A 15,703-nucleotide genomic window follows, 5' to 3' on the forward strand; every position below is an offset into this window, starting at 1 on the left:
CTTGGTCTGGGTGAGAATGTTCTGGCAGTCAGAGTAAGGGAAAGGAGGCTCCAGGGTACAGGGAGAAATGTAGTTCAATAGTCCCAAACAGGGAATGGGTAAAAAGCAGGATTCCTAGGTTCTAATCTGGATTCCAGCAAGAAACGTTGGATAAAGCATTGTCAGCCTTTCGTAGAATATGAGGTGCCTGAGAATTGTTCAAAGGAACATTCCCATCTATCTATCTGTCTGCCTACCAGTCATCTATCCCTCCCCTTAACCCACTCCCAACCTCATGGGTGTTTGAGTGTTTTTACATAAACACAAAACACACATACTGGTCACTCTCTTTCCTTGTTTCAATTCAGCAAAGAGAATGAAAAAAATACATCAAGACCCCCTAACGCTCGTTCACTGAGGTGCTATGCGGCTAGTATGCTGAATAGTGTGACAGCACTGAGTACTCCGCGACCCTGACCCCAAATCCACTTGGAGGGGTAGCTCACTTGCCATCTATGCACAATTACGGTAATCACTCGTCACTTTGCCTGGCTCTCAAAACATACCACTACACACGCCAGCATGTTTTAGGGAAGTTCTGTTAGAAATGAATTCAGAAATTAAATGGGGTCACTGTTTCAAGAGGTTCCAACAGCTCTGATTTCCCTGGCTCCTCTCACTGTCTTCCCCCTTTCAGTTTAGATGTCCAGTGTTTCCACCAAGTCAGGGAATCCTAAGTATCCTTTGGAGCTCTCAGGGACTAAAAATCATTGGAAGGATACAAACAGAGCTGAGATACACGTATTCAACCAGTCACTCCCATGGTGGCCAAGCTACACAGCAGCATGTGTAGGTACATGATTGTCTATGTGTGTGTACATCCATGTGTGTGGGTATGTGTGTGTATGTGTACAGATATATACAGAAAGAGAAAGCACTGCATTCAACTTTGTACTGGGAATTCCTTACCACCATTTGAGATAAAGACACAAAAAGGAGTCAAAAATGAAAACTCGAGGTAAGGCCAGAAAAGAGTTTCTGTGGAAGAACTGAGGACTGAAGGGTTTTGTGAGGGGACGTGCTTAGGTCTGGAAACATAGAGGGGTGACAGGAAAAGGAAATCCCTGGCTCAAGTTTGAGACAAGATAATTCAATGGACGAACAAGTCAAAATGAGAAGTGTTGGCAGATGCCAAGAAAAGCTGCACACTATGTAGAAGGAAAATGTTTTTTCAGGCATTGCTTTCCTCAGAAACTGTCCATTACCCCTTTTGTTTACCAGGCTGAAGCCAAGAAAGGGACTAAAGGGTTGCCTGTTGTTGTATACCCTCAAGTTGATTTCAACTCATAGTGACCCCATGTGCACAGTAGAACTGCCCCATAGAGTTTTCTTGGCTGTAATCTTTACAAGAGCAGATTGCCAGGTCTTTCTCCCACAGAGTTTTCAGGCAGCGGCCAAGTACTTAACCATTGCACCACCAAGCCTCCTTAAAAAGGTGCAGGTTATTTCAAAGACTTCCATATTAGAAGCTCGAGCTCTGAGTGCCCTTAGCACTACTCTGCCTCCAGTAACCCCCAAGGCCCTCACCAGCTTGTTGCAGTCCTGGAAAAGGTCACTGGTCAGGATCCCGCAGGAAGAATCCACCATCGTCTGCTTCATGATGTTATTGTGGCAAGAGGCAGGGGAGGAGTCCAGCGGCACCTGGGGAGCAGGGCAGGAGCACACAGATAGACCAGCCAACAGTCAGACAGTCAGAGTGGGTGTGCTCAAGCCACAAGGATCCAGAGGTCCTCTTCCCCAGCCACCACCAGCAGTTCATACCCCACACCCCAATGAGAATGGGGGATACATTCAGGAAGCAGGCCTCTCAGGCTCAGTCCACACAGACCCAAACGTACTTTCTTGGTATCAGCACACTGTGGGTTCACTTTCCAGGAATTCCCAAAGTCCACAGGGTCTTCTTCCACTTGGAGGTTGCTGCTGGTGAAGTCATTGTTCTGGATGCCATCAAAATTCCCACACAGGCCACATACTTGTTCCTTGACAGACAAGTAGAGAGGATGAGCATTGTAAACCTCAGGGGCATACTCTCTGAAGGGGAAGGAGAAGGTTCCAGGCAGCAAAGGCGGCAAGGGTCGTCTGAGGAAGAGGGGGATGGATAGAGGGATGGATGGATGGAGACCCAGAGGGGGAACCAGGGTGATCAGCAGAGCCTTGCCCTGGGCTTTCTCACTGGCCCCATTTTAAAGTTAAGGAAACTAAGGTGATTCACAAGAAGACCATCAGATAGTGATGCTCACATAGTGAGCCAAGGACAGAAGTGGAAATAAGGCAGCCTTGGCCCTGGAACCCTCGGTTTGAACCATCCCCTTCCCCAATAAGAGTACGAGCAAAGAGAGGTGCCGGTTCAATGTTATGTCAGTAAGAGCACAGAGATCCAAGGACGGAATATTACAGACCAGTCCCTGGAGATGGACATCATACTTGCTAAAGAAGAGGTTCAGCGAAAAAGAGAAAGACCCTCAACAAGATGGACTGACATCGTGGCTGCAAAAATGGGCTCAAACATAGCAACGATTGTGAGGATGGCACAGGGCCGGACAGTGCTTCACTCTGTTGTACACAGGGTCACTATGAGTCAGAACTGACTCAACGGGATCTAACAACAACAACAAAAACTTTACCATGGGCAGGTGAGCCCCCTTACCTGGAGAACTGCAGCCTGGCTGCTCTATAACAAAGACCACTAGGGAAGATATGATACCTTATTCAACTCCATGTTCACCTATCGCCATGTGCAGTATGTAACACATCCTCAACAAGTAATTACTGAATAAATCAAAGCCATCAAATAAAAACTACAGAAAGAACTGAAGTTGTTTGGCCTGGAAAAGATGATCTACTCTCACAACATATTCAGAACCCTCTCTTGGGACAAAGATATGTGATTTATTCTATTTTATGTTGATAAACAGAAATCAGCTTGGTACAATGAATGTAAATTGCTGGGAAACATGTAAGAAGAATGTTTTCACAGTTGGACAATAGGCCAAAGATCTTTACATAGTCTAACAGCCCCCTCCCCATGGTATGGTCCCTGCCCTCATTTCCTACCATTCACCCTGAGTCTCTCCTCTCTAACTACACTGGCCTCCTTGCTCAAACACTCCTAGCATCTTTCCACCTCAGGGCCTTTGCACTTGCAGTCCGTCTGCACCCATGTCTCTTCCCCCAGATATTGACATGGCTCACTCCATCCCCTCCCTGAAGACTCTGCTCACATGTAACCTCTTCAGACAGGGCTCATCAGACCATCCTACCCAAAATAATATCCCTGCCAAAACATCATCTCCACAGGGTTGTGGTAGGCAGAATAATGGCCCCTAAAGATGCTCACATCCTAATCCCCAGAATCTGTGAATATGTTACCTTACATGGTGTTAAGGTTTGAATTGTGTCCCGCAAAAATATGTATTGTAAATCCTAACCCCTATATCTGGGATTATAATCCCATTTGGAAACAAGTTTTCTTTGTTATGTCAATGAGACAGTATTAGTGTAGGGTGTGTCTTGAGTCCATCTCTTTTGAGATATAAAAAGATCAGACTAAGAAGCAAGCAGAGATGGGAGAAGAGAGATCCAAGCCACATGAAGATCATCCCGGAGCAGAAGCTCAAAGAGACAAGGACCTTCCACAGAGCCGACAGAGAGAGAAAGTCGTCCCCTAGAGTTGGCACCCTGAATTTGGACTTCTAGCCTCCTAAACTGTGAGAAAATAAACTTCTGTTTATTAAAGTCACCCACTTGTGATATTTCTGTTATAGCAGCACTAGATAACTAAGACACATGGCAAAAGGGACTTTGCAGATATGACTGAGTTAAGGATCTTGAGATTGGGAGATTCTCCTGGATTATACAGGTGAGCCCAATGTAATCACAGGGTCCTCATAAGAGAGAGAGTCAGGAGGGTCAGAGTGAGAAAAATTAATGTGACAAACGGAAGCAGAGAGAGAGAGATTTGAAGATGTAGTATGGGGGCCGTAAGCCAAGGAATGGAGGCAACCTATAAAAGCTAGAAACAGCAAGGAAACAGATCCTCCTCTAGACCCTCCAGAAGGAATGTAGTCCTGCTGACCAATTTTAGGCTTCTGTCCTCCAGAACTATAAGATAATAAATTTATGTTGTTTTAAGCCCCTAAGTTTGTGGTAATTTGTTACAGCAGCAATAGAAAATAATATAAAGGTTAAAAAAAAAGGTCTGTTTTTTTCCCCTGCTGTATCTACAGTGCCTGGAACAGTGTCTGACACATAAAAAAAAAAAAAAAAAATGGCTGCCATCAAGTTGACTCCGGCTCATGGCAACCCCATGTGTGTCAGAGCAGAACTGTGCTCTATGGAGTTTTCAATGGCTGAGTTTTTGGAAGCAGATCACCACACCTTTCTTCCGAGGTACTGATGGGTAGGCTCAAATTTCAACCTTTCAGTTAGCGGTTAAGTGTGTTAACCATTTGCACCACCCAGGGATTTCCTGATACGTACTAGGAACTCAATAATTATTTGCTGAATGAATGAATGAGTGAATTGTTAATGCTTTCCAGGAAAGGAATGGGCTGCCCTGTGAAGAAGTAAGGAGAATGCACCCCTCACTTGTGTGCACAAGCTGAAAATGGATGGCGCTATCAGAGATGCTCTGAACATCATTCCTGCAAAGACTAAATCAGCCACCACAGTAGACAGAGCTGCTTATCACATGCATGCCAGTTAAAGAAAAAGTTAAAGTCCCAACAAACAGTTAGATATTGGACAAATACTGTAAGCTTTCTCAAAAGTAGGTTATCAGCAATTTTACAAATAGCTCTCAAAATTGGCTGACCTTTGGCTCAATGGTAAGTCAACAAGCCAGAATACTTTGCAGTGTTTATAATAATGTTTTGCATGATCAGTTTGCCTCTTGAATTAAGAAACCTAAGGAAAAGCTACTGCCTAATCTTTTACTTCCTTCTTCAGATATCAACTGCATGCCTGGCAAAACCAGTCAATGAACTGTTTGTGTATGGGGCAACCCTCAATCCTTCCCACATGCAGGCAGACTCAGAGCAACCCAGCCACAGCTAACTCTAAACCTTGAGTCAAGGAGGCTGGACTAGATGACCACCTCCTCTAGAAACAGGGGGGAGGAGCAGTGGGCAGCCACTCAGGAAGCTGAAGAAAGTCCAAGTCATGGACAAGCTGAAGAGTAAGGTGAGAAAGGCCACTGACCCGGTATGTCTGCTTCAGGATCACTGAGACAAACAGGTGATGGTCCCAGACCACAGAGAGTGCTTTGCCCAGCAGCAGAATGACATATCGGCCAGACTCCACCACCTCAAAGTGAGTCTCATCCTTCATGGACCTCTTCACATTCACCTGAACGAAGACAAGGTGTGAAAGCAGGGAGGAGGCAGGAGGGACATGATTTTTCAGACCATCCCTCTACCCCACACCCACCCTATCTGTCTCTACTGCCCTCCAGCATCACACCTGTCATCTGCCCCACTAAGTCAGGGCTCACTCACCCTGTCAGGGCCAGGACTGTGCCTGGACTTGCCTCCATCCATCTCACCTGCCACCCTCCAAGAAATGTATGACTAAGGGACAATTATAGGAGCAGCAGCCAAATCATAATCCTAAGATTAAAAATACAACCAGACCAATCAGCAGAAGATTTTCCATCACTTCACAAACAGCAGTTTTACTGGCACTTGGTCTTTAAATACATGTGGTCTCCTAAATGGGTTTTAGATGTGGCAATAATTTTAAGCGCCTCTAGCCAACTGATTAAAAAATCTATCCCTTAATAAAAACGGGCACCACACTCCAACCTTACCTGTGTCTTCCCACCTCCCACTCCCCAGAGTCATTGTGATCAGGGATCAGGGCCGAAGGAGAACAGAGAGACTGAGGAGCACAGCTCTATGCCAGGAATCACATATTTTGGTTTTCCAGAAGGACCCTGGCCTGAGCCCTTGACTTGGCCAAATCATTGCCAGTGCCTTCCTCAAAGCCCATCTCAGCGTGCTTGGCTATCGAATCCATAAAATTGAGGCTGATACTGAAAACCTGTCACGCCCTTGCAAAGGTCCTCTTCTGGTGGAATACAACATGCAGAGCTAATCATATGTGCAAATTTATGGCTTGTATGTTTGCACACGTGTTCAATATCACCACTGCCACCTGTCCTAAATTAAGTGTCGTTTGAAATGGAGTTGACACTGCTGACCCACAGTCAATGGTGATGCTAGCTAAAGAGTTTTCTTCCATAATGGTAAAGAAGTCACCCTCCATTCCCTGAGCTCAGTGGCGTGTATTTGCAAAAAGGTGAGGTTGCAGTCTGAGGCCATGGAATAAAGTGCAGGTAACTGCCCAAGACAGGTTTGGTCCCAGAGCCTGGATCTTCCCAGGATTATATAGAGTCAGAGAGGCTGAACCCACTAGATTTTCCCAAAAGTGAGGTCTACGGACCACCTGCTTTAGAATCTCTGCCACTTTAAATGCAGATTCCTGGGCCCCACCCCAGACCTACTGAGTTAGAATCTCAGGGTGGAGATTTAAAATGAGATCTCCTGGGTGATTCCTGTGTACTCTTCTGAGAACTACTTCCTAAGCACTTAGCACACAGGGACTGGATCTGTTTACTTCTATTTTGAGGACCTTACACAGAGAGCTCTGAAAAAGATTATCTAAAAACGTAAAAGAAAGTAAACCCCCCCCAAGCCCAGCACTCCTCACCCCACCCTATCCCACCTACGCCCCCCACAAAATATATATATATATATATACATACATATATATATGATTGCTGGCCTTATGGGGGATTTTATATATAATAATATACTATAAAATACTACACATATATATATAATAAAGAAAAGCCCCTTGCCACCCATTTCCCACTCCACTCTCCAGAGGTAGGTGCTGATTCTTCTTATACTTAAGCAGATATAGTTACATATCTTTCTCCACACATATATCTATACTTTACGTTACTAAGATGGGATCATGCTATCTATATTGGTCAGCAACTTGTTTTCACAGAATAATATGTCGAGATCAGATGATACGTTTTTTCTTCATTCTCTTAATGGCTGCCCATTATTTCATTCATACCAGTTCTAAGTGAATGCTTGATACAAGCCCTTAATAAGCTAACAGAGAACAAAGCAGGAAATGAGGGAGGAAAGGATGAGGCTGGCACTTACCTCCCCATCAAACAGTTCAATCTCTCCTCCATCAAGCAGGATAGTGACCCGCTTTTTGCACTTCACTGAGGGGTAGCTGCACCCCTCATTCCCCACCAGGATGCGAAAGGTCCCAGGGTTGCCGCCACAGTAATCCTGGGGAAAGAGAGGTTCCAAGAGAGAAACGTTATGCCTGCTACCTCTACCCAGATCAGAAGACTGGCATCTCGTCATCTCAGTCCTTTGAATATGTATTACAGGGTGTCACCATATCCGTGTGTGTGTGTGTGTGTGTGTGTGTGTGTGTGTATGAGAAAGAGACAGAGAGGAGAGACAGGCACAGGTTAGCTCCCTCAGGTGTGTCATTCTCAGCTACTACATCCTGCTGATGTCTTCAGTCGGTGGTGGGAGGGAAAGAGTGGTAAGGAGCACAAGGTGGAGAAGGAGGGGAGAAGAAGAGAAAAAAGTGACATGTGGCATGCTTTTATGGTATATCAGGCTAAAACCCTTACTTACAGCCCACTGGATCTCGGTTCTGCCCAGGTAACTAGGACAGTTTGACCACGCAGCATCTATTGTTCTAAATTCTGGCTGGATCCCTCTGGACTGCTAGCCCAGAAATGTAACCAAAGGCCATCTGAGGGAGCTTCACGCCTCCTGAGCTAGCATTTCTAGTTGGGAGGAGAGGATGAGGGATCACTGGTCCTTTTTGGTCAATTGTATAGAAGTTGAACAAAAGGGGATTATGTTCTAGAAAATACCTTCCCACAGTGGCTATGATTATTAATTACTGTGGTGTGAAGGGACAAAATACAACACTCAACTTAGAAAAACTAGGTGTGGGCCTTAGTTCTACCACTTATTGTGGAACCTTGAATAAGTCATTCACTCTCTGATACCCCCACACACACATACACACACACACTCCATCTGCCCTGTGATAAGATGAGGATCAGCCAACTTCATGGGACTGTTGTGAAGGTTAAAAGAAGGAACAAGTGTACAAGTGCTTCACAAACTGCCAATGTGTTCATGTTACCAGCTGAGATTTTTCTGAAGGAGGAAGAGTTGAGTCCTGATATCTCCCAAAGGAGAAAAGGAGAGAGGGAAGGCAGACCCAGGACAAGTAGCAGAAGGGGCCAAGAAAACCGCTTGCAGAGAAGAAAAGCAAGCAACAAGCACCAGTTGCCATTGAATCGATTCCAACTCATGGCGACCCCATGCATGCAGAGTAGAACTGCTCCACAGAGTTTTATTTAGTTATATATATATATATAAAACCCACTGCCACTGAATCGATTCCAACTCATAGCAACCTTATGGGACAGAGTAGAATTGCCCCATAGGGTTTCCAAGGCTTTAACTTTACGGAAGAAGACTACCACATCTTTCTCCCACGGAGTCGCTGGTAGGTTCAAACTGTCAGCCTTTCAGTTAGCAGCGGAGCTCTTAACCACTACACCAGCAGGGCTCCTATATATATATACAGTTTATTTTATTCCACATGGCTGTGACCTTTCAAAAGCAGATTGCCAGGCCTGTCCTCCAAGGCATCTATGGGTGGGGTCGAACTGCTAACCTTTCGGTTAGTAGCCGAGTGCTTAACGGTTTAAGCCACCCAGAGAATCCCAGCAACACATAAGGGGCCACACACTGAAAAGGGACTCTAAAACTGCTGGTAAAGCTTTGCCTGGCAGGGGACGAGTTGGAAGCAGTGGGTGCTGATCCAGCTGCTTCCAGTTGCACTGAATTAGTTGTCTTTTTTATGATGCTCTGATTTGAAACTGGCTTAGCAGTTGAGCCCCAAAACTGGTGTCACCTTTTGCTACCAAGGATGAGAGGCAAGAAAACATCAAAAGAAAGGTTTGCATATATAATCTGGGGAAAGCTCTGGAATGGAAAATACCCCAAGGTCACAGTGTCTGTAGGACGATTTCTGCCTCACCAGCACACCGTAAGCCTCTCTGAGCCAAGCCCTGGGGTATGTGAGGCGAAGGCGCTCCTGGGTGGAGCTGCTGCTGCTGCTTTTGCCCCATTCCCAGCATGCTCTGCACGTGCAGCACCCAGTTACCAGGGCCTCTGACTCACAGTGTCTGCAGCTCAGTCTCTGGGGCTAAGACTCCTATGGCTTGTGGTCCTTCCTTCAGACCACACCAAACCCCCTCCTGGGAATGGAGACAGAGAGACCACATTTATTTAAAACTTCACCTCCTTGTTTACCCTTTTGGTGTCAACCAGCAACAGAAATGTACAGGAATCCACGCACTGGGCAGGGGGAGGCAGAGGATTCCCTGGGCTCTTTCTCCTCTTGTTGGGTGATACGACTTTCTGTGCCTAAGCCCCCACTGCCTCCCCATTCTGAATTGTGCTGGTTTAGAAACGAAAATGGCAGAGAATGCAATAGGATTATAGTGTTGGAAGCAAATCCCAGGGGTCATCTCAACCATCCCCCTGTTCAGAGCTGCTGCAGATGGTCACGTAGACTGTTCACTGCACAAAGGTGCTAGCAGGGAGGGTGGGTGGGGACTGGAATCCAGCCTGGGCTCCACCTGCCAAACTGTGCGTCCTGATTGAGGCTGGGTCTACCCAAAGGAATGGATGCCTTTTCCTAATTCCACATTGGTGCTGATATGGGCTGATGGCAGCCTTCTAAACACCAATGCTGATCAACAAATGAGCTTATGCTCTGTTCTTACAAGTCTCCAGGGAGCTGGAGGGAAATGGACCAGCACTTTGAGTCTCAGATCCCTTACCTCTTCAGACACTTCTTTTAGGGGTTGGAAATTTACTCCAGTAGAAACCAACCCCCAGAGTTTCTACAGACAGAACCCAACGTGGAACCCCACCCCTGAACTGCAGTCAGTACCTCCCATCCCCTCTAGAAACAGACAGCACCCTCCCCTCCTCTCCCTCATCTCACCTGCAGCAGGACGTACTGGCACTCCCCGGGGAACATGTACTTGAGCCCGTCGAAGGTGAGATAGTGTGCCATCCCCACCATGGAGCATGTGGCATCACACACGTTGTCCGTGCAGTTCCACTTCCGGTCCTGACAGACACTAGGAAAAGTAATGGCAAGGATGACCAATTGGGCACCCATGTGTGAGGAGTTCATCTGGACATTAGGGATGAGAGAGAGGAGAACGTAAATTCCTCCAGGGTACTACCCAGGAAGCCCTTGAAGAGGGAGGGGACCTGCAGCCTGCGGACCATGGAGCTCATAGAGGGCTTTGCTGGCATGTGCTTATGCATTTTCAGAGCATGGGACCCAACAGGAGAGTGGGAAGCCACCAAGGGGGGAACTGAGGCACACAGAAGGGAAGGCGCTGTTGAAGGTGTTCCAGGTAGCCAGGGAAGAAGCCTGGATTCTCTTTGGATCACCTACTATAGATTTTCTAAAGCTCATCCTCTCCCTGAAAGCTGCCTGAGAGTAGCCACGGGGTCTCCAAGAAAGAGAAACATGGAGATTAAAATCCTTCTGAGGCTAATAAGGAAAAACCAAGACAGAACAGCAGGAAAGTTGAGTCTGGAAAATAGTGACTGGCCGTGAACTTCAGCCAAGAGAGGTTTTATGTGTACATAGCTATATGTTTAAATCTATGGTGATCTGTTGACTGCCACACGCCCCATCCCACCACCACCGTGTAACCAGAGATGACATCAGGACGCCCACCCTGTGCGTCAGAGGTGGTAAGTTCAGACCTCAGGCCCCAGAGACAGCTAAGCCCCTTCGGGGTCCCAGCCCTTCCTGCCTCTGTCTGCACAGGCCTCTCCTGAAAGCTGAGAATAGCCCAGAAGTCAAAGGCTGAGGCTGAGCGGTGTGAGGGAGGTGAAAGAAAGAGAAGGAAAACCAGCTACCCTCACCAAGTTCCCTTCTCAAACTACCATTACAAACACTCGGAACTGGCTTACGATGCAGTATAAGGGACCTTTGCCAGATTGGTGACATATGCAATGACTGATATGGGACAAGCCTCTTATCTTCCCCGGGTCCCATCTTCCTGTGTGAAAATAATAATCTCTAGGATAGTGTCCATGCAGGGTGAGTAGAGGTGATGATAAAGATTCTTCCCCTTTTACAGATAGATGGAGGAACAGAAGCACAGAGAAAAGAAAAAGAGTAACCAGGGTTCCACAGGGTGCTGGAAGCAAGTTCCAAAGGCCCTGTGGCCATGACTTTCCCCATGGCTTCTTGATCTGCACCTCCCTTATGGCTCTGTCCCCAGGAAAGCCTCTCCCAGGGCCTCACCAAGTGTTGCAGTCAATCTTCACCATCTCTCCTGGAGCGTATTCTTTGCCCTGATGGAAGCAGGGACATCTTTCTAGGGCCACACATCTGTTTTCATGTCGGACCTAAGGCAAAAGAACCCAAAACCATGGGAGCCATAGTGACTGATCTAAAGCCCCTCTGGGGATGCATCGGCTGTGGCTTGAGCTCACCAGTGGGGCCAGCCCCAGGACCGAGACTGAGCCAAGGGGGCAGCCTTGGCCACAGGCCAGTCCCAGACAGGGAGGCCATGCCCAGGCTGTGGCTTGGTGAGCATGGGCTCCCATCTATGCTGAAATTCTGACCGCCCTCTGCCCTCTCAGCCCTTGCTGGAAGCATTGGAACCTGGCACACCTTTGTGAAAATACTTCAGCAACATGTGTCAGAAGCCCTTGAAATGTGCATATCCTTGTTGTTGGGTGCTATCTAGTCCATTCCAACTCATAGCGATGGAGCAGAACTGCTGCGTAGGGTTTTCCAGGCTGCAATCTTTACAGGAACAGATCGCCAAATCTTTTTTCCCATGGAGCCACTGAGTGGATTCGAACCACCAACCTTTTGGTTAGCAGCTAAGCGCTTAACCATTGTGTCACCAGGGATCCTTGTGCATATCCTTAGACTGAGTAACTCCACTTAGAGAATTTCTCCAAGGGAAATAATTAGAGTTATGGACAAAGATTAATGTAGAATTATTTATCATTACAAAAAAATGGAAACAACCAGGTGTCCAACAATAGAAAAATGATTAAATTCATTAAGGAATCTCAATGCGATGGTATCCTATGGAGTTATTAGAATGGCTCTTTGGAGGAATTATAAATGATGTAGGAAATATTTGTGCTGCTAATCTGCCAGAGGAGAAAACTGTATATACGTATGGTCCCAATTGTGAAACACTATATATATATATATATATATGTCTATATATATATATATGTCTATATACATATAAGTCTATATATATATATACATCTATATATATATATATATTTTTTTTTTTTTAATTAGAAGAAAATACAGACGTTGCCTCCAACTGACGTGCTGGGATAGGGAAGGGAGGCATTTTTTCTTTTTTTTTTTTCACTTTTAAAATTTTCCACATGTTCCTCAGTGAGGATGTATTATGTTTATAATCGAATAAAATGAACAAGATACTTAATAAAATTAATATGCACTTAATACCCTGGGGTGAAAGCTGAATATTGGCATTAGGCAAAGATGCTGGGTGGTACAAATGGTTAACGTGCTCAGCTGCTAACCAAAAGGTTAGCAGTTCGAGTCTACCCAGAGGCACCTTGGAAGAAAGGTCTGGTGATCTACTTCCAAAAAAATCAGCCAGGGAAAACCCTATGGAGCACAGTCTACTCTGACACACATGAGGTCACCACGAGTCAGGATCAACTCAAAAGCAACTGGTTTACTGATACCAAAACCAGTGTCTGCGGCTTTTTCAAGTCACACATGCCCCCTCCTCACCCAATCCCCTGATACTCTAATACACCCTCCATGGGGGCCTGCTCTGCTTCCCTGTTCCTCCACCCATTAAAAGATTTCTTACGTGAGCATGTTATGCTCCTCAGTCTGTTGGGGTTGGGGCAGGGGTGGAAGGGATAAGAACAAAGAACTACTGGCTTCAATGGACTCAGGAACAGCTGTCCCTACTCTGACCCCAAGATGTAGATCTGCTCTGTCCCAGCTTCAGAAGGCAAGCTCTGTCTTGGCCTAACCTTGGGTGATCTAAAAGAGACCTGGGTCACCCCCAGATGAGAGGACCCTGCCACTTTGGCTGTAGAGTTAACCTGTGGGGCAAGGGCTCCTGGTTTGGATGGCTCAGGACCAATGTGATCCAGTCACTCCCCAGACAAGCCTGAGTTTCCAGGGCTTGGAATTAGACAAAGCCCTAGGAACAGAGAGGTCTTGGGCTGAGCAAAGGCTCATGTGTCAAGGACGATAGGCTAAAATCCAATGTGTATGCATGTGTGTGCATGTGTGTGTGTATATGTATGTGTGTGTGTGTGTGTGTGTGTGTGTGTGTTGGGGGAGCTGGGAGTAAGAAGAAGAACCTCCACAACTTAAATACCACCTTCACCCAACCTCAGACGGCATCCCCAAGTCCCTTAAAGTCTAAGTGATAATGCAGTATTGAAGTGCTGGGAGCAAGGAAAATGCAGGCGACCACATTGTCTGTGGCCCTTGCCTCCTACCAACACTATTCTTGGAAAACAATGAGCTTAGGCGCCCAGTAGGGGGAGATAGCAGCTTGACAGGAACCGGGAAGGGCTGAAAAATATCTCTCTCCCAAGTCTTCAAAGGCTCTGTCAGAATTAGTGTTCATTCCCCACATCCCCCCAAGCTTTGTCAGCTCGGACTTAAGTCTGAGGCCTGCTACCTGGTGGCTACCATAAGAATGAATGACACATCCAGCTGGGGGGCCTTGCCGTGTGCTCTCCACCACTTATTCACTCCTATGGTTAATGGAGATCATTCCAACAATAAGCATTACCCGAGACAAAATGATACCTAGGGTGGATTCCAGGAAACGGAGCCCACCTACCTCACCTCAGAGAAGATGTGCTCCCCCGTCGCATTCAACCAGGATGGGTTGAGGGCTCTCAGACCTCTCCACAGGATATTCAACGCACTGACAAAAAGTCCCCTACATCCATGGCCCGGGCAGCTCTTCCCCTTGCCCAGATGTGAGTCCAAGGAAACCCAGGCCTCCTCACATAGGCATAAAACTCAGACCCCCACTTGGCCATGAGGTAACGCTGCCACCACGGCCACTGCCATGCCCTCCTCTCCCTCCTGCTGAGCTCTCACTGAAAAACCACTAAGTTTGACTAATTTGAATAATTTGCCCTGACTAATTTTAGTAAAAGGAGATTATTAATTGATGGATTACAATATTAAAATAGGACTTTGATATTAAATGAGGACTGCTATAAAGGCACCAGTGGCGTGGGTTAGATCCATTAAGTTAGAGCTGGAAAAGAGGCCAAACATAACCTTAAAAGGAGAGGAAAGGGTTTCCAGCCCACACTTCAGCATGAGGCTTCCTGACCTGGGAGGGAAGATCAAATAACACCAGCCCAGCCATAAACACCCAGAGAATCCCAAAGCATTAAGAAATTCATGGAGATAGAAAGATAAAGCCACAGTACAAGGAATGACTAAGAGCTGGATAAAGCTAGTCAGGTACAGAGCCTAAGACAGTGTAGCAATACCCAACTGAATTTTGTAGCAAGTCACTTAAGCCTCATGTCTAAAATGAAGAGAATCATCTCTGCCTACTGTTTTTCTATTTGGAACACCAGAAGGATAAAAAGATAATGTTTGTGATGGACTTCAGATACACCTAATAGTGATGAAGACTTCAGAAAACACGGCAGAAATATTTGTCACTACTGTTCATTAACTCATGACATCTTGAGTAAGAAGGGCTCAAGCTGAGACCATGGTGCTGGGTCACGATCACCCCAAGAAAAATTACAAAGTGGGGAAAAAAACTGTTACCTCTTGGAGGAGGTAGTCCTCACTCTTCCCCCAATCCCATACACAGACTCTAAACTGACCCATTCTCCAAAATCTTTTTGCCTTCTAACTGCCCTTGTTTGTCCCCCTACCCCATCAATACTTCCAGCTCACAGCTGATTTCAGCTACATAGGTGCTAGAAAAAAAGGAATCTGATTAAATAACTCACACTCTATGGTGTGAATGACTCTCCCTACAAGGATTTATGAGGTTGTAAGCTTTGGGAGTCCCTGGGTCAGTGCAAATGGTTAATGCTCTTGGCTGCCAGCCAAAATGTTGGAGGTTTGACTCCACCAAAGGTGCCTCAGAAGAAAGGCCTGATGCTCTACTTCTGAAAAACAGGCCACTGAAAACCCAGAGTCGACTCAACGGTAACAGATTTTTTTAAGCTCTTGCTTATTAACCAAAATGAATTTATGGTTATTGTATTTCAGTAAGTCTGATTAGGGGACAAATTGTGGGAAGTGCAGGAGATATTTTGAAGCAGGAGTGCTTTCTTGGGTCTCTTAAAACTACATTCATAGGATTTACAATGCCCACATGTGAAGCCCACTCTGGATGGACCCCTGAGCCCATGCTCTAGGTCAAAAAACAATGTCAAGTCTCTCCAGTCTTCTTATTGGGCCATTGAAAAAACTGGGCACCAAAAGGACCACAGACATGAACACACTTCCTTCCCAGCCACCACGAGGAATCCTGAAACCAGCA

The 15,703-nt window shown here is 46.2% G+C and overlaps 1 protein-coding gene across 1 annotated transcript in view; it reads right to left on the reverse strand.

Annotated features, from left to right (window-relative positions):
* Positions 1–15,703, reverse strand: part of VWF (von Willebrand factor) — a 197,875-nt gene that overhangs the window by 94,626 nt on the left and 87,546 nt on the right. Inside the window, exons 18-23 of the mRNA XM_023741484.1 lie at positions 11,446–11,549; positions 10,117–10,255; positions 7,218–7,352; positions 5,239–5,385; positions 1,878–2,018; positions 1,567–1,680 (exon numbers count right to left, since the gene is read on the reverse strand). Of these exons, the coding sequence (XP_023597252.1) occupies positions 1,567–1,680; positions 1,878–2,018; positions 5,239–5,385; positions 7,218–7,352; positions 10,117–10,255; positions 11,446–11,549 (780 nt within the window). The remainder of the gene's footprint in view (positions 1–1,566; positions 1,681–1,877; positions 2,019–5,238; positions 5,386–7,217; positions 7,353–10,116; positions 10,256–11,445; positions 11,550–15,703) is intronic.

This window comes from Trichechus manatus, unplaced genomic scaffold, assembly GCF_000243295.1.
Source record: "Trichechus manatus latirostris isolate Lorelei unplaced genomic scaffold, TriManLat1.0 scaffold00182, whole genome shotgun sequence".
Taxonomy (NCBI): Eukaryota; Metazoa; Chordata; class Mammalia; order Sirenia; family Trichechidae; genus Trichechus; species Trichechus manatus.